This window comes from Protopterus annectens, chromosome 2.part1, assembly GCF_019279795.1.
Source record: "Protopterus annectens isolate FY-2018-M chromosome 2.part1, PAN1.0, whole genome shotgun sequence".
Taxonomy (NCBI): Eukaryota; Metazoa; Chordata; order Ceratodontiformes; family Protopteridae; genus Protopterus; species Protopterus annectens.
Window position 1 is genome coordinate 921670499 of NC_056729.1, and position 24023 is coordinate 921694521.

General features: G+C 39.7%; 1 protein-coding gene across 1 annotated transcript in view; it reads right to left on the bottom strand.

Moving 5' to 3' along the window:
* Window positions 1-24023, bottom strand: part of LOC122794919 (NACHT and WD repeat domain-containing protein 2-like) — a 1236179-nt gene that overhangs the window by 1005729 nt on the left and 206427 nt on the right. The window contains exon 6 of the mRNA XM_044063511.1: window positions 14666-14865. Coding sequence (XP_043919446.1) covers window positions 14666-14865 — 200 coding nt within the window. The remainder of the gene's footprint in view (window positions 1-14665; window positions 14866-24023) is intronic.

A 24023-nucleotide genomic window follows, 5' to 3' on the forward strand; every position in this document is an offset into this window, starting at 1 on the left:
CTGTTTCTACTATGTCACAATTCAACTTCTGGTAGCGACCAACCGACACTCGTGCAAACTCCTTCTGCTACGGGCTCCACGTCAAGAAAGACTGATGTAATGACGTCGGCTGCCTTGCTTTATAGTACTGGCGACCTGATGTCAGACTACAAGCGACACCAGCTGGCACACAAAAACATTGAACCTGGTATTCGGGCCAGCCGAGGGCTACCACAGCAGGGATAACCCACAGGGGATGACTGCAACAGTGAAACACGAAGAGCATCTGTTTGTTGTCACAAGACTTTTCACATTTTCTTGCTCTGTTTCTCTGTCAGCATTCTAACTTTTCACATTCATCTTGCAACTCTTTCTTCTTGCAATAGCTGCCGTCTTTCACCACCTGGCACCTCCATAGAGTAGGGAAAGTTGAGGTTAATTTTCCATGGAGGCCCAAGAGGAAAACAAAGTTTTACATAAATATTACAGACATAAATTACACAGAAGAGGGGCTTGATAAAGGTTACCATGCACCTTATGTAATCTTTTTGAATGAATACACAGAAACAGCACTGCAGTAACACTGTGTATGAACTGAGAAGGGTTACCTCAAGTGTTTTCTGAGGGAGTAAACACATCATGTACACCTCAAGGTAACCTTTATGAATCCCCACAGAGTTTTACAAGGGCAGCAAATGGCAAAAAATGACATTTACATCGTCTACAAGCCAAGGGTATGTAAAAATATTTGATATATGTAGCACTAAGATGAAATATAAAGGGATACTGTAAATATGATCTGTAATATTGCACAGAAAAAAATTACCAATAGTACACATTAATAGAGACTACAGGAAATATATACCTTTAGAGGAAAGTAAGACAGCAGTACAAAAACTTCAAGCCAAAATAATTGTTAGTTGAGGGTAGTGATGCTAGCAGCATAATTCAATCAATGAAATTCTTGAAGAGTTATGAAAAGTTCTATGGTTTACCTAATATATTTTTGCATGCACATTTCATCATCCAGGTAAAGTGAGAGTAAGGTGTTTTTTTAAATACACAGTCTGCCAGATCACCTAAGCAAAAATTAAACTTAGAAAGGCCTTACTATGTCTAGACAATTCAAATCATGTATCCCAGCTCAAAAAATCATTTTCTTAGTTACACAAATTTGCTCACCCAGTATTTCTAACAGAGTAGTCTGTAGGGAATTTTTAAAACCTGCTAACTCATTCTGTTGTTGTTGTGTCTTTCGGCTTTTCCCGGTTAGGGGTCACCACAGCGGAACTCCTGGCCGCTAATGATTGGCAGTAGATTTTTACGTGCCGAGTTGCTGACCCTGACGCACAACCTTCAACGAAGGTACGTCCATTCATGCATACCTCCACACAGAAGATGCTCTAGCTAAGAATTTATACTCTCAAAAAAATGTTCCCAAGTACCTCTTTCTTCCCCGTCATCCCTCTAACATTTACAATCTACCTGAGGAAAAATTCTTTGGAGTCTGTTTAGGGTATAAAAATACCTATGCAAACAATTTCAAGCAAACATCTTAAATCTTTTAGACGTTGTTGCATATGTGGGAGCCATACATATATCCTACCACTATTTCTTTATGAATTGATTATCTCATCTCTCTTTCCAATCTTTTCCAACCTTCTCAGATTGATTTCTGTAGTTATCATGCAATGTTTTATATGACCTATTAACTATCCCTTTTTTAAAAAGCAGCTTCTATTCTAGATTCAACTACAGACTCTACCAGTGTTGGTCATTCACTTAGGATTCCCCTATCCCTTTCTCTCTGCCTATGTTCTGATATCAATCCTTGACAGAAAGACAGTCTCTAGCTTCTAGTCCAAATGCACTCTTGGGCTCTTCTCATTCTATTACCTTTCTCTCTCTCGCTCTGATTATTTGCTCCCAATACAGTGGTTCCTTTGCCAGCTTTCTCTAGTAAATTCTAGCCCCCCTCTTGTCTATTCTCTGTACCACTAATTGCAGTAGAACTTCCTTTCTCCATTATTATGTTGGCTCAGTTCTCAGAATACTTTCTTCTACTTTATGAATAAAATATTCTGTATGGCTATTGTTATTCTCCTTAACAATATGCATCCAAAATCCTACTCTCTCCTTATTTCTTGAGCTTCCCCTGTTTCATGATCATCTCTTTGCACTTTGAATCATAGCTTTCTTCTTGTGCTATGTATAACAGCCTTAACTGTCTAGCTCTAAATTATCCATTCAAATCAGGTAATCCCAAACCGCCTTTTTTTACTGGAAGGATCAACTTATCCCAACTGACTCTTGCCCTCTTCTCCTCCCAGATAAAAATCTTTCAAATCTTTATTAAGTGCACTCCATAACTTCTTCTTCGGTTGATAAAGTATGCCTGACCTGTGTATAAAACTAAGGGGACTAAAAGCATTTTCACTGCTTGTATTTTGCTATGCATATCTATAAAAAAAGAAAGTACAGTTTTGTACCTACCATAAATGTAGATGTCCGACAGGTATGCATCTGCAGTCCTAACAAATGGGTTGTCCTGGCCTCAGGCAGCCCTTCGGTCGGCCGGATTCCAAAGTCTGGGTCTGGCCTCGGCTGATGTCGCACTTCACCCGACGTCATAGCTGCAGTTCAGCGGGTATAAAGGCATCAGCCAACGCCATTTTCCTCAGTGTTTCTTGCCCCAGATGCCAGGTGCCCTCTAGGAAGGCTAAATTTGGATAAATGCAAATGTTTCCAAACAATAGAGAGCAAATAGAAATAAACATGTATATACATATATATGAACAAATACACCATAATAGATTCCCCCAGCTAGCTACAAGATGGGCAAATACCCTAGGAGTACCACAGAGGGGAAGGAGGGTGGGTAATCCTGACTGCAGATGCATACCTCTCGGACATCTACATTTATGGTAGGTACAAAACTGTACTATGTCCTTCAAGGATGCATCTGCAGTCCTAACAAATGGGTAGAATACCATAGCCAAACTGGGGGAGGAGGTAATAATAAGATTATGGTGTAGTTAAGATCCCTTGCAAAACAGCAGTGGCAAAACCTGCTCGGGATCTGGAGTATAAGGGTAGATTATAATGCTTGGCAAATGTATGCACGGAGCTCCAAGTAGCAGCCTCTAAAATGTCTTTGGTAGCCACTCCTCGTAAACAGCTGTAGTAGTGGCTGTAGCCCTTGTGGAGTGAGGTCTGATGTTTTCTGGAGTTGTCTTTCCATGGTAAGAGTAACAAAATCTAATGCAATTTCCTATCCACTTTGAGATTGTCTGTTTTGAAATTGCTTTTCCTTCCATTCCTGTTGCATATGCTACCAGTAGCTGGTCAGTTTTTCTATTGCTCTTGGTTCTGTCCAGGTAGTAGCGCAATTGCCTATGTACATCCAAGGTATGTAATAATCTTTCTCCCCTGTTCTGTGGGTTGGGGAAGAATGTAGGTAGGTGGATAGCTTGGTTTAGATATACCCTGGAGACCACCTTTGGCATAAAAGTAGGATTAGTTCTCATGGACACTCTATCTTGATGGAAGATAAGGAAGGGCTGTACTGCCATTAATGCCTGTAATTCAGAAACCCTTCTTGCTGAAGTGATTGCAAGCAGGAAAGCAGTTTTCCATGATAAGTACTGTAATTCTGCTGTTGCTGCTGGTTCAAAAGGAGGGAGTGTCAACTTTTCCAGCACAAAGTTCAAGTCCCATGCGGCAATGGTGGCTTCCTTGGTGGCTTTACATTTTTAATTCCTCTCAGAAACTGCCTGAGTAGAGGATGAGAGAAGACTGGAGGGTCCATGTTGTATTCTGCTGAAATAGCTGATGCATGAATCTTAATGGAAGAATAGGACAGGCCATTGTGGAAAAGTTCTGCCAAGTATTCCAGGATGTTAGCTATGTTTACCAGTGACACATCTTCTCCTTTAGCTGCACTCCAAATGAGATATCTTTTCCATTTTGCTGAATAAGTTTTCCTTGTTGAGGGTCTGCGAGCCTCCAAGATAATGTCTTTAACCCTTTGAGATAAATCTGGGTTATTTTGTCTTATGCAATGTTCCAGGCAGCTAGCTGCAACGTTTTCAAGTTTGGATGCAGGGTTTTGAAGTTGTTCTGTGTTAACAGTAAGGGAACTAGGGGCAGAGGCCATATTTGTTCCCGAGACATACTCCTCAGTAATGGGTACCAATGCTGCCTCGGCCAGTCTGAAGCTATCAGGATGATCCTTGGGCGGTCTTCTTTGATCTTCAATAGCACCTTGTGCATCAAAGGAAGAGGTGGGAATGCATATGCTGTCAGGTTTTCCCAACTGAAAGATAGGAGTCCACCTTCCAAGCCAGAGGGTGGTATGTCCTTGTGCAGAATTTTTTCAATTGGTGGTTGTGTGGGGATGCGAATAAGTCTATTTCTGGTAGTCCCCATTTCCTTGTAATGGATTTGAAGATGTCTGGATGCAGCATCCATTCGTGGGCATCCGTGGTAGTTCTGCTTAGGATGTCTGCTAGTATATTTTCTTTTCCTGGTACAAATATTGCCTGGAGCTGAATGTTGAAGCTCAGGGCCACATTCCAGAGGTCCATTGCCATCCGGCATAGAGGGTATGAATGTGTGCCTCCCTGTTTGTTGATGTACCACATAACTGTGGTGTTGTCCGTCCTTATCAGCAATTGACCCTGTTGAAGAAACGGTCTGAATGTCTGAATTGCCAGTTTTACTGCCAGCATCTCCTTTGATTTATGTGTAGGTTCAGCTGGTCTTGAGTCCATAAGCCTTGTATGCACTTGTCCAGCATGTGTGCACCCCAACCGAGGTCTGAGGCATCCGTGGTGATAGTCTGGCTTGGTTGAGGGCTGTGGAAGGGCAGTCCTTTGTTCAATTGACAGGCCTGAGCCCACCATTGGAATTCTTGCTTCAGGCATGGAATTATTGGAATTTGGGTTTCTAGGCTGTGCTTGTGCTGAGACCATAAATTCCTTAGGTACCACTGTAGCTTTCTCATATGCAGTCTGGCATGTGGAATCAATATTATGCAGGATGCCATGTAACCCAGGGCTTGCAGGACTTTCCTTGCTGTTAGCTGGTTCTGCGTTGTTAATGCCATGAAATAGAGAGGAAGGTGCTTCTGTTTTTCTGCTGTGAGGGATGCCATTTGATTTGATGTGTCCAGTTCTGCACCCAAGAAAGTTATCCTCTGGGATGGTATCAGCCTTGACTTTTTTATATTGACTGTGTATCCCAGGGCTTGTAGCAGATGAATGACCTTTTTCAAATCTTTTGCTCATTTGTTTTTGTTGTCCGCTTGTAACAGGCAGTCGTCCAGGTAAGGGTAAATTTGAATTCCTGAAGCCTGCAATGAGCAATTACTGATGCCAGGCATTTCGTGAATACTCTGGGCACAGTAGATAAGCCAAAGGGCAATGCTGAGAATTGATAATGCTCTGATCCTGCAAGAAATCTGAGGTATCTTCTGCAATTTGGTCATATGGGGACGTGCAGGTATGCCTCCTTGAGATCTAGAGTTACCAGCCAAGACTCCTTGCCCAGCATGGGAAGAAGCTGCTGTAGGGTCAGCATCTTGAATTTTGGAACAATGAGATATGTGTTCAGAGCGGACAGGTCTAGAATAGGTCTCCATTGATTTTCTTTTCTTGGCACCAGGAAAAGTCTGGAGTAAAATCCTTGCCCTTGTTCCATAGACGGTACCTTTTCTATAGCTCTCAGCCTTATTAAGTTGTCTACTTGTTCTAGAGATTTTGTCCTTTGATTTGGAGGTAGGTTTGGCATTCCTCTCTTCCTTGGTAGAGTATGGAAGTGAAACCTGTAACCTTTGTCTATTGTCTGTAAAATCCATTTGTCTCCTGTGATGTAATGCCAGTTTACTGAAAATAAGGCTAGCTTTCCGCCTAAGGGTGCATCTAGTTGTTCCCTGGTAGGCGGTCTCAGAGCCAAGTCACTGTGATTGTCCTGTGGAAGTGGTAGTGGCTGGATCTGTGGCAGTACTTCGCTGGTTGTTAGGCTGCCACTGACGTCCCCTGTAGGCACCTCTGTATTGACCCCTGCCTCTTGGGTGCCTATTCCTGCCTCTCTGTGCTCTGGTGGTGTCTGGAAAGGACCAATTCTTGGAAGGCCAGTTCCTACTAAACCTTGGAGGCTGGACCTGTAAGAAATCCTTGACTGTCTGGACAGATTTTGCTTTCTCTTCCACCTTCTTCAGCACCTGCTGTGCAGGTGAGCCAAACAAATTATGCTTATCCATGGGAGCATCTAGGAGCTTTGATTTTACATGGTCTGGTAAGGACTGCTCTTTTAACCATGCATGCCTTCTGATCACTGTACCAGTCATTGCTGATCTAAAGGAAGCCTCCAGTGCATCATAGCCGCATTTTAAGGAATGATAACTGACCTGCTGTATGTTATGTACCATTTCCTGAAGAGCCTTTTTGTCTAATGGTTCAGGCGAGGACAGTTTTTAAGTTAACTGGTCTAACATAAATTCCTGATACTGAATCATGTGGAATTGACAGTTTAAGGCCCTAGCCGAAAGAGTAGCAGAAGTATAAACTTTTTTACCCCATCTCTCTAAGGTCCTAGATTCCATTTCAGAGGGGAGGGTTTTTTTGGCAGAGGTAGCTGCTACAGCCTTGGGTCCCTGTGAAATAGTTTCAAGGTCTGCAAAAAGAGCCTTATACAAATGATAATGCGTGTCCGGAACCCTGTAGTACCTGTCGGGCTTAGCAGGGGCCGGAGGAAGTGAATCAGGGGCAGTACAAGCATCATTAAATGCATCATCCACAACAGTAAGTACTGGAGGAATGGCTAAAGGCCTATGCTGTGGCAAATGCAAAAAGGTCCTAAGCCTTTTCCTAGAGTCTGAAAAATCCTGGCCCTGCCATTGAAATTGTTCCCTCATAGCATGCAAGGTTTCCCCAAAAGAAAATTCCTCAGGCGGAGAGGCAGAAGGAATGGAGTCTTCTGCATCAGAGTCCTCATAAGGAGAATAAGGGCCTTCTGGAGGGTCTGTATTTTCTGAATCATCAGAAGAGAATCTGAAGAAACTGGCTCAGGTGGCTCTGCTCTAGGCCTCTTCTCTGGAGGTGGGTGAGAGGCCCTGTCAGGGTGAGGTTGGGATCCCCTGATCAAAGAAATGAGATCCTCTGCTAGACTAAGCATTTGAGTACTAGAGCTAGGCCTGTGAGAGGGGGTCTTAGTAGGCACAGTCTTGGTTGATTTTGCTGCTTTAGCCCTGGCAAAAGCCTTAATCGACATGGATGCAGGGGGCCTAGCAGCTCCACGTGCAGGAGTGGATATATCTAAAGGGATAGTATCAGATAAATCCTGTGAACCTGTAAGAACAGGTGGAATTTCAGTAGCAGATTCAGCCATGCTGGATGAGGCCTCGGTGGGAGGCAAGCTTTCGGCCGAAGGAAGAACTGACGGCTCGGTTTCAGCCGAAACCGAGACACTCGCGGTTGACTTAACCGCGGTTTCGGCCAAAACCGCGGACAGCGAGTGTCGGTCCTTTTCCTTGCGCTTTTTAGCTAATTGTGAAGTTGGAGTTTCCGACGGCATGTTGTAAGCAAAAGCGGAGCCGAAAAACTCCTCAGCAAATTCCGACCGACGTCTAAGTGTCCATTGGTTGAAAGAAGCACAGGCTAGACAGGCTGCTACGTCGTGGTCTGGGCCTAAACAAGGTAGGCAATAAGAGTGGAAATCTTTATGAGGTATTTGTTTCCCACAAGTTAAACAGTTATTCACTTTTTCTGACATCGGCTGAGGCAAGAAAGAGTCCCCAACGGGGTACTTAGCTTTTTAGAAGTCTTCGGTAGTAGCAATCTCTGGTTCTGACCGACTGGCACTTGCGAACAGCTTCTGCTTTGGGTGCCACATGGCAAGAAAGACTGAGGAAAATGGCGTCGGCTGATGCCTTTATACCCGCTGAACTGCAGCTATGACGTCAGGTGAAGTGCGACATCAGCCGAGGCCAGACCCAGACTTTGGAATCCGGCCGACCGAAGGGCTGCCTGAGGCCAGGACAACCCATTTGTTAGGACTGCAGATGCATCCTTGAAGGACATCTTCTAGTTCTTCAGTTAGCTGCCATAACAGAATCCTTTTTTAACCCACACTCCTACGTAATTCATTTTATCATGTCCCCCTAAATATGGGTATTGCTGAACCAGTTCATGTGTGGGTACATAGCTTATAGCTATAGCCTTTGTTTTATGTTCATTAAATTTATATCCCAAAAAGACCTGAAACTGTTTCAGAATGTTCCACAACATTGACATGTCCTTTTCTGGTTTTATTAGATACAAAATAATATCATCTGCAGATAAAGCCAACTTTTCTTGATTACCATACCAATTATATCCTTCAGTTGCTGAGTTTCTTATTATCTTTACCAAAGGTTCTAAATATAATGCAAATAGGAAAGAGGACACAACTGTCTAGTTCCTTTGTTCAGACAGAACAATTCAGACAGGAACTCCCCCCACACACAGTTTAATTTTTACCTCCAATCCTCCATATATCCTCCCAGTTAAATTTATTGTTGTGTCAGGGAATGCAAAGATTTCCATTGCCCTACTTATAAAATCCCAGCTTACTCTGTCGAATGCTTTCTCTGTATCAAGACCCACCAACAATAGTGGTATTTTCTTACATTTTGCTTCTCTCTGGACCATCATTGCTCTATTAATGTTGTCAAATGTTTACCTTCCCTCCAGAAAACCACAATTATCCATATCCATCAATTTTGACAACACATTTGCCACTCTTTTAACCATTGTAGATACAAACACTTTATAATCATGATTTAGAATCAAAATGGGACTATATGAAGCTAGATCTGATGGCCTTTACCATCTTTAGGAATTACAGCCACTACAGCTTCCTTCCAGAATGTTAGTGCTATCCCTCCTTTTAACAATACTGTTAAATAAAACCTTCCAGATCTTTATCGCTTTCTTCCTCCTAGCTTCCAGACTTCCACATGAATACCATCTATTCCTGGAGACCTTCCTGTAGATTGGTTATACATCACCATTTTTACCTCATCTCTTCCTATCCAAACTGTTAATTATTGAGCTTCATCTACCTCTAATTATGGTACATTTAATTCTTTCATAAATATTTCAATTTGTGTTTTTTTTTTATTTCCACAGTTCCCTGTTTTATACAGATTTTCATAACATTTACAAAATATTTCAATACTTCTACAGAATCTCTGGTTATTTTCCTTGTTATAGGTTCCCTAGCTTAGCAACAACCCTTTCTACTTTCTGTTGCCTGAGTCATTGTGCTAAGCATTTTTGTGATCTGGAATTATTACCAAAAAGCAGTTGTTTAACAGCAATCCTTCTAAAATCATGCATATTATCTAGGTAGTCCCTTATTTTCTCTCAGATGTAGCTTTTCTTTTCTGTGAAATTCCCCTTATTCTGAAAAACTTTAACCTTTGTAAGTCCCTCTAAATAATTCCTCTTACTTCTTAACCATTTATCTTTTTTCTTTTATTTCTATCCTACTTTTAACTCCCCTTTCATTTTATCCCACATACTAGTTATAACTTCTGAAGACATTTCTGTCTTCCCTAATAACTCTCAAATAATTTCCACTACCCATTCCTTAAACTTCTCTCTTTTTTAACAGGTAAGTGGGAAAGTGCCAGTCTCTCATTTTTAATTAAGTATCATGCATTTTTATTTTAGTTATTATTGGCATGTGATCTGAAATAGTTACTGGATGTGTATTAAAACTTTCAATTAAATGCACATGTTCCTGTGAAATATAAGTTATGTCTAGCCTAGCCCAGTTGTTGCATCTTGGGAAATAATATGTAAATTCTCCCTGAGTTCCTACTACTGAATTCACATCTTCCATACAAAATATTTATATTAAATTTCTTCAAAAATTTTCCCTTTTTGTTATATTTCCCTTGTAGGCCTCCCAGATAGATTCTCACTGTTGCAAACTAAATTCCACTGCCCACCTATAAGTAATATTCCCTGTTGCAGGATGATTATTTCTCCCAGAATTTTCTTAAGCTCCACTGTAGCAGTTTTAGGTAAAATATAAATAAGTAACAACGTAATAATCCTCCCTTGTTAGTAGTCCCCTTACTATCAAAAATCTACCATTATTATCTATTTTTCCTTTTTGATCACTACTGGAGATTTCTAGCAATTAATATAAGTAATCCCCTTTTCATTGCCCCAGATATTGCACAGAATAACCATCCTAAAATCATTTCTTTATCAAATTCACATGTTCGGTTTGTTCCAAATGTCTTTCCTGTACCATAGCAATTTGCACTCTGCATTTCTTAATTTAGTTCACTATTCTTTATTTTCTGTATATACTTGTGAGACCATTCACATTCCTAGATAATATGGAAAGTGTTGCAATTATGATAAGAAGTTATTTTTCTGCTTGCTATGTATAACAGTGTTTTTTTTCAACAATGTCTATTTTAAGCTTTTGTGTTGCATGCATGCATGCACTTATGTTTGTCAGGTTGATATTTTATACAGTTGCTACCTGTCATGTCCAGGGATTTAAAATTTGCTTGCAACATAAAAACAGCATACTGGTATGTGTCTGAAAGGATCCCACTGCTCTGGAATTGGTTCCCCATCCATGTAAAGCAGAGCCCTTCCCCAACTGTCTTCAAATGTAACCTTGACCACTGAATGGGAAATTGTAAGTTCATCCTCAGGCTGCTCCTCATGTCTTTTATAGACACAGGCTGACAGTAAACATTCCATAATTATCATTGGATGGGTACTTATAAATTCATCCCTCGGCTAGCCCCCATGTCTCTTACAGATTGAGGCCAACAGCAAACATTCTCTAACATACCACCACCATGTAATTTTAGCAACCTCATAACACACCCCTACTAATAAACATCCCTCTTCAATTAAGGTGCATGTTACAAGGGGGTGATATTGAAATGGGTTACATATCTAGGCTTATAAAGGTCCTAGCTGTCATTAGCCTAGTATACACCTATGAACCTATGTACCTGTGAACCTATGTCACATGTTAGAAGACCTTTTGTTTTAATGAAAACTCTCAAACAAAAACACACCACCAAAATATCCCCATAACCTATTAACTTAATACAAACATGCAAAACTATGTACATCTTCAAATAATGAAGTTTAAACCTCCTAACAGGAACAACTGTCCCAGGTTGACAGCTAGCCTCACAGGCTTTAACTGACTTATAATTAAGGTTATCCATGCGAAGATGCATGCTACAGCCTGTGTTTTTACCTACACTAAGTGCTGTCTGTTTTTGTCTTATCTTTATTCCTCTCCCATATGTAGGAAACAACTTGACTGTTTTCAGAAAACATTACATTTTAGCCTTAAAAGTACTTCTCTCTTATTAGATTGTCTCCATAGAAACATAAGAACCAGATATATAGTTGCCTTGAGCTACAAACTTCTCAGATTATACTGTGAACATTTATTTGCTAAAGCAAAACTTTTCATTACATTTGTTTTTTTTATTTACTTGCTTTCCCTTAAAATGTGTTGTTATATTAAGCCACTGGCCTTAATTCAGTCATTCCCATATGGAACAATACGAAAAAGCATCTCAACTCTACTTATATCATGATCTGTATACTTCTTGCACCCTATCCTATACTTAAACAACCCAAGATTATAGCCTGTTATCTTAAACATGCTTTTGTCAAGGCTTTCTTCTCTTTTTACATTGTAATGCCTACACTTTTAAAACTAAAAAAAAGAAGAAAGAAAGAAAGAAAATGAAGAAGAAGATCAAGAGGGAGCACCTGTTTACTTTGGTATCCTTATAACTATATAACATGCAGTTTATGGCATGAAATGTTTCATAAAATTACTTTGTCGCCTCACAGTAAGACGCTGTCTGGTTCGATTCTCAGCTAGAGCGTCTTCTGCGTGGAGACATGCATGAATGGGCGTACCTTCGTTGAAGGTTGTGCATCAGGGCTGGTAACTCGGCACGTAAAAATCAACTACCAATCATTAGCAGACCGGAGTTCTGCTGTGGCGACCCCTAACCGGGAAAAGCCGAAAGACACAACAACAACTGTTGAGAACAAAAACAGTTTTACTTACAGCAATCTCTTTCCCTCCTCTTCCCTTCCCTTAAATCTTCTTCCAAACATTAATGACTTTAAGCAGGGCAAATGCTTTGAAGACCCCTACAAGTTTAACAAAGTCAAAAAAGTCCAACATTTCCAGTTTTTCTTGTTCAGCCATATTTCATAAATGAGACCGATCCTTTGTAATCCCACAGTTATTCACTAATTTCTGAGTTGCTGGTTTTCTTCCTTTCAGTCTCCATCTTCCAACTCCAGTCTCTGGTTCATTTCCAATATTTTCCTGGTTCTTCTAGTCAACTCCTGTGCTTTTCTCTGTCTCTCAGGCATTTTTCTTTGGAACACTGGAAAATGTTTCACTGGCAAAGTCTCTCTGAGAGCTTCATTATCAAAAGAATAAGAATCAGAGTCCTCTTCTGTTTGATAGCTCCCTTTTTGTTGGACAAACTTTTATATTTCCTCCATAGCCTGTTCTGCAACAAAAATGATTTTGATCCTCCAGGAAAAAAATATTCTGAAGATAGCTGGATATAGCAGACTGAATCTTCATGCCTGCCTCTCGACATTCCCTGAATGATAAAATAAATTTGCTCCTCTTCTGTCAGGGGTACAGTGAGAAAATTATTTTCAATGAGCAGTCTACTGTCTCTGACTTTTATTACTTTTCCCTTCTGCCATTTTTGTCAGAATCAACTCTTTCTGCTAGTAGGATTGCATCTTTACCAATACAGGTCTTGGCTGCTTTCTCATGGCCAGATTTGGAACATGCCCTTTCAATTAACAACCAGTCCAGTTGCTTATTTGTGCTTTCATAAAATTACTACGGTCTGTTCCTTCCAATTTCTATGGTACATCAGAAAAAAACAGGTTTTCCCTACATGTTCTGTCTTCTAATTCTACCATTTTTTGAAATATCACTTCTTGATCAGTCTCATAATCAGCCAGCCTTTTCTTCATTTCATCCTTTGGTTGTTGTAGTTTTTTTCAGCACATCTAAATATCCATTTAAAGTTTCTTCCATTTTTTCCAGCTTTTTGTTATTTGTGTTGATAAACATCTTCTGTATTTGATTTATTTTAATCAGTTCTGAGTACATTTGACTTACTTTTTCCTCTTGATTACTTTAAGTCATGTCTTGCACCAAAGCTGGAGCTTGAACAGATCTTTGCTGAACAACTGTAGGATTCTTCCTAACCATTATTTTCTCCTCAACTATTGTATTTGATTTTCTTCCAAGCTCTCCAATTTACTTCTTTGCTGTCATCCAGGCAGTGCACCTTCTAGCCAGTAAATGAAATTTACCCAAAAAGACAAATTCACTGGCTCTCTTTGTTTCTATTTTCATTATGGGAGAGCTGAAATCCCAGCATGTAGCCATCTTGGAAACCTTGCATATAGAGTGTAGTTGTAGAAGTTTAATTAATGTTATGTTTATTTTACTTCTTCTTTTTACCCTCTTTTCTTATTGGCTGCTTTTTAATGGTTCTTGTTTGCCATACTTATTGTGCTCATTTATTATTCTTTATATATTTAGTCCTGGGTCAGGTGGTGAAGCTACATAGAGGCTGAAAAGAAGTGGCCCAAAAAATGAACTTTGGAGAATTGCTTTGTCACCACTGTATTCCACAACAATATTCCTATCTCAACTTGACTCTGCACCTTTTCAAAGTAAATAAGTCTGAAACTAACTTTGAGTGCTACGATGTAGATCTAGGGCAGGTACCTGTCCACCAATCCTATATGTCTTATAATATTAAGTACCTTTTACAGAATCAAGAATAAGCCAGGCACAACTTGTCCACTATTTAGCACCTGCTTTAAATAATCAACAGTAATCAATGATGTGCTAACTGAAAATATTTTCCTAAAGCTATACTGAAATTTACTGAAAAATATTACTCGACTCAATCTTACCAGACAGCTGTTGGTGGATTATTCAATTTAGGGTTTTTGCTATTGAATGTAAGAGTACAGTAGACTTACAACTGCTGTGTTTGATGATGTTTCACATTTGAGTAGAGGTATACTTAGTTGTGACATTGTTGAAATTAAATCTTGCTTTTTCAGCCACCATCTGCTTTACTGTAGCTAGTAATAAATGTGGATATTACCAATAATCATTTTAAACAATAATTACTTCCATATTTATGAGCAGTCATGATTTCTTTGCTCATTTAAACATAAAAATGTGCCTTGCAATGTTTTCTTACACATTCACTCATTCCATCACTGTGTGTGTGTGTGTGTGTGTGTGTGTGTGTGTGTGTGTGTGTGTGTGTATGCGTGTGTATGCATGTGTGTGCGTGTGTCTGTATTAACAAACTTGATCTTAAACAAGGATTCCAAATTTACAACGATGGCTCCTTTCCTCACTTAAAAATAATAAATTGATAAAGACTTGTTTCACAATGGGCACTAATTACTAACAGTAATATGGGTAGCCTTTCCATTACTTCCATATACATTTTCATGATACCTAAAGTTTACTGTCCATTGCAAGTAAAGTTACAGTAAAATAACACATTCCACAAAAACATCTGTACAATGTAGATAAAGTAACATTTACATTTCAAAATTCTTACAAAGAAGTTTGGGCCTTCTGTCTCCAGGCATTGTCTAAGTGTCTCCAGGTGAAGTGTTAGCATGTTATTGTTGTTATTTACACCATCTCTGACTCCCCATCTAAGATCACAAAGCCTAAAATTGTAACCTCTTTCCTTGCAATAAGTGTAAAGCTGTGGATAGGCTTTCTGCAGAAGGGCAGTTCTTTCAGGTTCGGTGTCTGCAACGAAAACATTAATACACCTTGTTGAAGCATTGCTGTTTTAAAAGCTTTACACATTACAGCACATATAAATAATATTAGACAAAGGATAATTTAAATAGAATCTGATAACTTCTTTATGGTTTTCATTATTCAGTGTGCTCTGAAAAAATGGTTGTGACTTCTCATGTTCATTTTAGAATCCTGGCACTTGTACATAATTAAAAATCTTTTCTATTCCTTATATAAATCAGACAAAGTCAATCATCTTCCTTACTGCATTTTGCAGGCAGTACTTTATTTATTTCTTTATTGTCATTTGATTACTGGGCAAGTCCAACTGGGTAGAAGTCCATTTTCAGTGGAGGCTCGGGGTGAAAAGCTCCAAATTATTACAAAACATTTTAAGAACAATAATTTTATAATCTTCAAAAATAAAACAAAAACATCTCCAGATTAAATAATTATAATACATTAGACATATTATAGAAACATTGGTTAACAACTGATACAAGGTATATATCAATCATTTAATACTTAGAGAAATTTTAGTTTGTAGAGAAATTAAAGGTAAGTTAGTCTAATACAAATAGGAATTGCAATATAAAGTGAGGGAAACAGGCTTATGGTATATTTAGAGAGAAAGTCAGAGAAGAGAATTAGATAGCAGTAAGGAAGTAAGTGAAGAAGGGAGAGTTAGGAGGTATAAGAAATGAGAAGGTACTTGTTCACATTTAGGGGTATAGTTTATCCCGGTTTTGCGAAAGAGCAGAGTCAGATTTTGGCTAGGAAGTCTTTCAGAGTAGTTTTGAAAGATGAGAGGGATGGGTTGCTCTGGAGATGAATATAAGTAACAAGAAATGGTAATATGATTTGGTTTTGTTTTCCTTATTATACACTTGCACCCCACCCACTTACATAATATAGCTCTCTTTGCAGCATGGTAGATTTGATAGATAAGATATGAATTCTAATGATCGTATATAATACTATATTTTTTTAAAAAATGTATTTTCTTAAATAAGCTGACACCGCTTTCAGTGGAGGGACAGGAGTGTTATCTGTTTAAGCGATTAACTCAAGAGTCACACGATAAGCAAACAGTGACTGAGAGAATTAAGCCCAGGACTACACAACAAAGCTTACTAACAGCTTATAGCCTTAATCCTCCTGGAGCAAACTGCTAGGCACAATGGGAGTTCTATAATATTTTATTCCACGATACTGTGACTGAAAACAATAAAGATGTAAGTTATCTTTGAAGTGGGAGAGATACAAATAAAAGGAATGGATTTGTTTGGTAACTTTTTTCTGTCTACTGCATTTTCAACATTTGTGATTTTCTTGTACATTTGAATGTTTTGAATAATATTCATTGGCTTGTAAGAGTTATGGGTCTTTAGTATCCACCTAAGTAACCAACACCTCAGGTAGATCATACGGTCATAGAAGGACTACAGGAGTTAAAGGGCAGCTGGAGTTACAAGGCAAATAAGCCAAAGGCCATTTTCCCCTTGCCTTCCTTTTCATGGAGGCCCATGCGAGTCATACCAGGGTGAATTTATTAAGACTCATCCAGTTGTCCAGCTCCATTTTAATGGCAGACAGTGTGTCACACTGCTTAACTTAGAGAGGAAGTTTGTTCCAGAGAAGGGGTAGGTGTTGTGTGACAGATTTATCCCTTCCCTATGTCTTATTCATTTGTTGTAGTAGATTTAGATGTCTGACCCTAGTGTTAGCTTAACTGTTTGATTTATAGAGTTATAAGAGTTTTTGGATTACTGGATCCCTTATAGCCCTATAAGGAAGACCCCATGTCACACCCATACTTCTCAAGTGTCCAAATTTTTGCAAAATATCCAGATTTTAGCCTCATATATTTGGTGTGGTCTTTATAAAATTTGTGATTTTCTGGCAAATAATTGAGGATTGAAGTCACTAAATAATTATATACATTTGAGTTTCAGACTTCATACCTTTCAGAAAATGCATGCAAATACAAATTATGTTATTCTACCAACTTTCTAAGTTTACAGGAGCAATATTTAAAATCTGTCCATATTTTTAGGTCTTTGTCCCCCCATTATTTAAAGACTTTGTCCAGATTTTTTGTGCTAAGAGGTTGAGAAGTATGGTCACCTCTAAGGCGTCTATACAAAACAGAGTATAGGGATAGAGCCTCCAGTATTTCTTTGTAGTTTCCCTCTGATATTTTTAGTTACATACCTCTGGGGTCTTTCCAATTGCTTGCTATGCTTAGTAAGGCATATCCCAAGGGGGTATTGTACTCACTGATGGATCTAACTAATATTATGTACAAAAAGGTGAAGCCTTCTTTTGAGCTAGAAAAAATAGCTTTGGCTACGAGCTGTACAAGGTAAAATGATTTCCTAATGATAACTGAAATGAGATGGCTAAATGTAAGGGAGCTGTCCACTCAGGTGTCCATGTCTCTAGACCTTTTCATTTTGAAGTGGTGTGTTATCTATACTATAAGCTGGAGCCACGGGTTCTTACTAAATGTTACAGTGTTGCACTTCTTGGCACTGGGTTTAAGCCCGTTTTTAGAGCTCCAGCTATTGACAAGTGTAAGCACCTGAAAGAGTGCATGAATGTCAGAGAGGGACTTGGCAATGGCTTCTCAAATTACAACTATCCACAAAATTTGTTAACCAGTGGTCCGAGTTTGATAAGTTGAGATCTGAGAAGTAGATACCAAACAGCAAAGGTCCCAGCACAGAGAAACTCCCCAGGTTAACTTAATGATCTCAGAGGACCTCCATCTCTTACTGTATGAGTCCTCTCTGTCTATGTCAGTTAACTATCCACCTAACCATATCTGGGTCAATTCATAACTCCTTCAACTTGCTTATCTGCATGTGATATGGTATCGAATACCTTGGTGACATCAATGTACTCTGTGTGGACAACTTGTGTACAGCCTACATCCTGAGTAACCATCTCAAATAAAGTTCACAAGACTCATTAGCCAAACTGCTGAGAGTCAAGTTTGTTAAGATTTTTGATATAGTTAATTATGTCAGTTATGATACATTCCTTGGCTTTACGTGTAAGACTCATTAGACTGATGGATCTGTAATTTATGGGGTCTGTACTGGGTCCACCCTTGTGAAGTTCACCTTTAAACTTATTAAAGTGCCTGAACCCAAAAAATGCATCATCATTCACTTTGGGGAGAGTGACATCCCCACAAATTATCACATTAATAACAGCATCCTAAGCACACAATCAGTTGTGAGGAATTTGGGCACCCAGGTTGATAGCAACCTGACTTTTGACCACCATATTGCTTCCGTTGTACAGAAAGCTTTCTACATGGCCCATCTCATAAGTAAGGGTATCTCATCCAGGGACAAGGAGGTCATAACATCCCTGTGTTCTTCCCTTATAAGGACCATTATTGAATACAATGTCCCATTCAGCATGTACCTCACAAAGCACATGCAGCAGCTGGAGAGAACACAGAGGTTCCTCACCAGGAGAATCCAGGGCCTCAAAAATCTAACATACACAGATAGGCTAAAAGCTCTATCCTTCTACTCAGTTTCATACAGACTCCTCAGAGGTGACCTCTGTCTGGCATACAAGACGATCTCAGACCCTGACTTGATGGGACAAGTCAAGCTCCACTCAAGCACACACTCCCTCAACCTGGTCTGTGACATCAACAGGACTTGTTGGCAGGACAGATTTGTTTCCCAGAGACTCTCCCATCTGTGGAATAGACTCCCTCTCCACATCAAGTAGAGTACCTCTTTACCCAGGGGCATTTGGTGCTAACTTGTCTAAACATGTGTTAATCTCTTGGCTAGGCTTATAAGGGCCTCAGGGCCAATAGCCTACTAGCTTCCTATGATCCTATGATCCTATGATCATATTAGCCCAAGCACTGTACAAATCCAAATAATTAAAAAGGCATAAAAATAAATGTTATAAAAACTACAAATTAATAAGAAGTTAAACACAAGAACATAAACAACTTAGCAAAAAGCAAGATCAAAAAGATGTAACTTCAGGACCCTTTTAAAAACTGCTAAGGTAGGTGAATCACAAAGCCACTTAGGGAGAAGTTTCCATAGTAAAGGTCTCTGGTAGCTGAATTATTGGCAGCCAGAGATGTCAAGATGACAAAAGAGAACAACAAGCAGTTCCAAAGAACTGGAACTGGAACGCAGTGTCTGAACAGTACTGCAAAGTTGCAGAATGCCCTTTAAATAAGGAGGGTTACGGTAAACTATGACTAAAAATCAAAAAAATAATTGCTGTCTAATTGTGAGCCAGTACAGGTTATGAAAAATTGGAGATATAAGATTGTAATATTTGACTCCTGCAAGAAGATGGGCTGCAGAGTTTTGTACAAGTTGAGGGCATGCTAGATCAGTTTGGGGCAGGCCAGCATGTGGTCAAACAGGGCAATGCACTTGAACGTCTCCACTTTCAAATCACCATAGACAAACTCCCAAACTGCCTTGCTGCATGCTATAGGCCCTCCTCTACAACCCAGGAAACCTGTAACACATATTTGACTTTACTAGAGACACTCTACATCCAACTCAATACCATATTCGTGGGTAACTTTGATTATTCCACTATTAACAGAGACTCATATATGACATCAAACATGCAGGCACACAGATTCCGGAGTTTATAAACACAAACTCCCTGGACCACATTGTCAATATGCAAATGCAACGTCCACTGCATTGGAGTAGTCAGTACTACTATGAATAAGCCTGGAGTAATGCTGAACATCATTTCTTATTTTTCTGACATAAGTGAAGAAGGATTTGTCATTTTGCTTGGCTTCTGTAGCTTTTCTGAGTTCATGGGACACTTTTCCTTTCTCTTTTGTGCTTTTTTGTTTTTTTATCTAGGTGCTTGATGTTCTTAACTTGGGGGTCATTTGTTCTACTATATAGATTTAGGAGTTTCTTCCTTTCATTATATAGTTTATTAATGCTTGAGGACCACCACAGTGGTTCACTTTTAGACTGCCTCACTCGCCTGGATTTAGTTGGGACTACATTTATCTAGGTGCAAGTAGAACTTTTCTGCATAAGTTGTTGCAGCATCAACATTATGAATAGTACCATTATAATCAAATTTAGAGTCTTTATCATACAAATGTAGGTGATTTATACATTTGAAGTCCTTGAATTCTGTGATATTTGTTTCTGATGGCTTGGAGATTATGAAGGAATGCCGTGCAGATGGTGTATACAGATCCTAAGTTTAAGAACTCCTAAAGTTTAAGAAATCCTAAGTTTAAAAGCTCTGTTTTTTCAGTTAATGCTTGTTAGAATTTAGTGCTTGTTAGAATTCTTGTATAGCCAGTGATAAGTGGGGGTAGTTTCACTTCATTGATATTCAGTTTCTGCCTTATATAAGTGGTACATTTTGGATTATTTTCTGCTTAAACTCTGAACTTTGGCCTGCTAAGACCTACCTGCAATCAACTGGACGTATAAGTGAATTTAAGTAAATCTTTATCTGCACTTTTTTCAAATAATACAGCATTTAAATTGATTTGTTTGTGTTGCAGTGAATACTATCTAGCTGGAAGCTGTGGCTCTGTTTCTTCAGTTAATGATTGTTAGAATTCCTGCATAGCCAGTGATAAGTGGGGGTAGTTTCACTTCATTGATATTCGGTTTCTGCCTTATATAAGTGGTACATTTTGGATTATTTTTTACTTAAACTCTGAGCTTTGGCTGGCTAAGACCTACCTGCATTCAACTGGACGTATAAGTAAATTTAAGTAAATCTTTATCTGCACTTTTTTCAAATAATACAGCATTTAAATTGATTTATTTGTGTTGCACTAAATACTATCTAGCTGGAAGTTGTGGCTCTGTTTTTTCAGTTCGTTCCCACCTACCCTCCCTGCTTTTATTTTGGTGTTAATCTAGTTGGCTTTGAAACTGCCTGCCCGTCTTGTAAATTTGCATTTGGATACTCCTCCTGGGCCCATCTCATTTGCTCACTCAAAAAAAATTGCACTTTATTCATCTGCTTTTACTGTATTTGTGTTTCTTCCTACTTTATTACTTTACTTTGCTTTTGCGTCATCTTAAAATTATTCAATTTTATTTGTTACTGCTTGCTGTAACTATCATTCTAAGCCACAAGGAAGACACCAATCCAAACTGTCAACTTATTATTCTAAGCCTTTTGGTTTAAGCACTTGGGCTTCAGACCAGTTGTTTTACATTAAGAAGGTTTGTGGTCTGCACTGTTGTGGCAGGACAGGTAGCTTACATCCTTCTAAGTTGGGAACTGCTGGTTGAAGGCTCAGTGTCTGTTATTCTAAAAGTGTATTAGTTCTGGTTTAAGTACTTGGGCTTCAGGCCAGTCATTTTACATTAAGAAGGTTTGTGGTCTGCACTCTTGTGGGAGGAGAGGACTCTGCCCTTCTGAGCTGGGAATTTCTAATTAGAGGCTTATAGTGCCTGCATATTTGAACTGTTTCTTACTGAAATTGGTGTGCCTTGTTTGCTGTCGCATAAACTAGATTCAGACCTGCTGAATCTAGCTTTGTTTGTATAACTTGAGCACTAATCCAGGCCTTCTTTTTTGGAGAAGGTTCTCCTGCACCCCAGTGGCAGGAGTGTGCAGTTAGAACTTGTCTGATTGAAAACTACAAGAACATGTCTCAGTTTTGAGATTTCTTTTACTGGTTAATTGGGTAATTTGTTTAAAAGCCTTTTCTGATTGCTTGTAGTCATCTAAAGCTGCTTTAAGTGTATTTTTTTTACTATTTGTAGTAGTTTAAAGCAGTTTTAAGTGTATTTCTTACTGTTTTTGCCTTATCTTTTAAAAAACAAAAATTCCTTGTTTCCCACCTTTCTAAGCTAGCATAGTTCAGTTTCAGGCTAATGCTGAATTCAGGGCTGTGTTACAAGTTTCTGAATTGCCCATACCTTACTTGGATAGAAGGAGGTTTTTCTGTTCCCCTGTGAGAGAGGGAGCTTTGAGCAGCCATCTGTCCCTGGAGGAGTGGTTCCAGCCCAGAAGTTAGTAGTTTATAGGCCATTTTGGGCTAATTTCCTTCTCTTTCATTTCCTTGCTGTAAAGACTGCATTTGCACAGTTTTGCAAGTCCAGTCTGCGCCGGTTAGCTAGGGCTAAATTATTCCCAGCTCCACCAAGTCTCCTCTTCAGTTATTCCCTTGAAAGTAGTCTAACTCTCAACCTAAGCACTTAAAAAGCATCCTACAGTCCAGCACTTGCTCACACCTAATAGCACTAATATACCCCGACACTTGATTTCCCAGCAGGGCAAGGCTCATTATTCACCCCTCACTAACCAAGCAACTAAACAGCTCACCCTACTATTCAGGCATGACCAAAGGGCAATTTCAGGTATACTCACCAGTCCAGCTGGTGAACCTGGGTATCCTGAGGCAATGTTACAACTGCCTCATGCACACAGACAACCCTCTTCTCCTACCACAAAACATTAACATATGCAACAGATGCAATTATACAGCTAAATTGGAGGTTAAGCTCCCTCCACCCAAGACTGGAACAGGCAGTCATGAGGAGAAGGTTAACACTTGCACCACACCTCCAGCATCAAATAGACATACTAAACCAGCACTGGCAAAAAATATACATAAATACACAAAATCATACTTGGAGGCTCTAAATAAAAACCTGCAAAAGCATCAAAGACCACCAAAGCAGACACCTAAAAAACCTGCACCTCCCGTCACAAACCAGACAACACATAAAACACAAAATCAGTGTGCTGCACAATCACAGTCCTTAAGGCGAAATAACATACCTAACACACTAGTAATAGGCGACTCTATAGTCAGGCACACTGACGTCCCACTCACTAGGCTGGACAAGAAGAAGGTTACTGTTAGCTGCCTGTCAGGAGCCATAATCTGTCACATAACACAAGCACTCAGGTCACTCCAGAACAAGTAGAAATATGACTCCGTCATTGTTCATGTTGGTGTGAATGACCTGAGACGTACCTCCCTGGACTACATGAAAAGAGACATGGAAGAGCTCTCTGATCATGTAGCCCAGACGGGTATGACCCTGACCCTGAGTAGCATCCTGCCCTCACCAAGAAAGATACTGCAGTACAAAGAAAAAATTATCAATTTTAACAATTGGCTAAGCTTCTGGTGTCATTCAAAGGGGATCCAGTGTCTGTCAGCCTGGGACGACATGCTCAACAAGCCTTGTTGCTACGCAAGAGATGGCTTGCACCTGTCACCCCTAAGCTTTCAAATACTGGCTAAGGCTCTTACTGCCCCCATAATGCCTTTTTTAGGCAAGGCTCAAAAATCAAACCCACCTCCATAAACAGCACAAATAAATATATGAGGGTTATGCTACTCAACGCCAGAAGTTTAAATCTCAAAATGCATGCGCTCGAAGCACTCCTCAGTATGGAGGACGTTGACATCTGTGCAGTAACTGAAACCTGGTTCAAGGCTCCACAGTCCACCCCAGCAGTACCGGGCTACAACTCATACCACACATTTTGGCCACAGAACATAGACCGAAATAGAAAAGGAGGGGGTGTAGCCATATTCATCAAGGATACCTACACCTCCAGGTTAGTGGCACAGCATGATACCTCTGAGATCATCCATGTGCAACTAACATCGGGCAAATCTGCAATGCAAATTGTGGCTGGCTACAGATCACCCCCCATGACCCAGGACCACCACTCCGACTTCCTGAAGACACTGGAAAACATGAAGGTCCTACCAAACACCCTGATATTGGGTGATTTCAGTTATCCTACCATTAACTGGGAAAACTACTCAAGTACAAACTCCCGGGTCCAGCGCTTCCTGGAATTTATCAATTCAAATGCCCTGGATCAGCTGGCAAACTCCCCTACCAGAGGTGAAAACATATTGGACCTGGTCATCACCAACATGGGCGACAGGTATTCCGCACCAGAGGTCAACCTGTCACTGGTTAGATCAGACCATAAACTAATCACTCTGGATGTCCACACCACACAACCACCCCCAACCAAGGATACCACAGTGAAAAACTTTTCTATAGCAAACCTCACCTCACTTAAGACACAGGTGGTAAGTTTCACAGCCCCCAAACTAAAGGATAACAGTGTCCAAGATGCAGGAACCTTTACAAAAGTACTCTATGAGCACCTACAAGGAT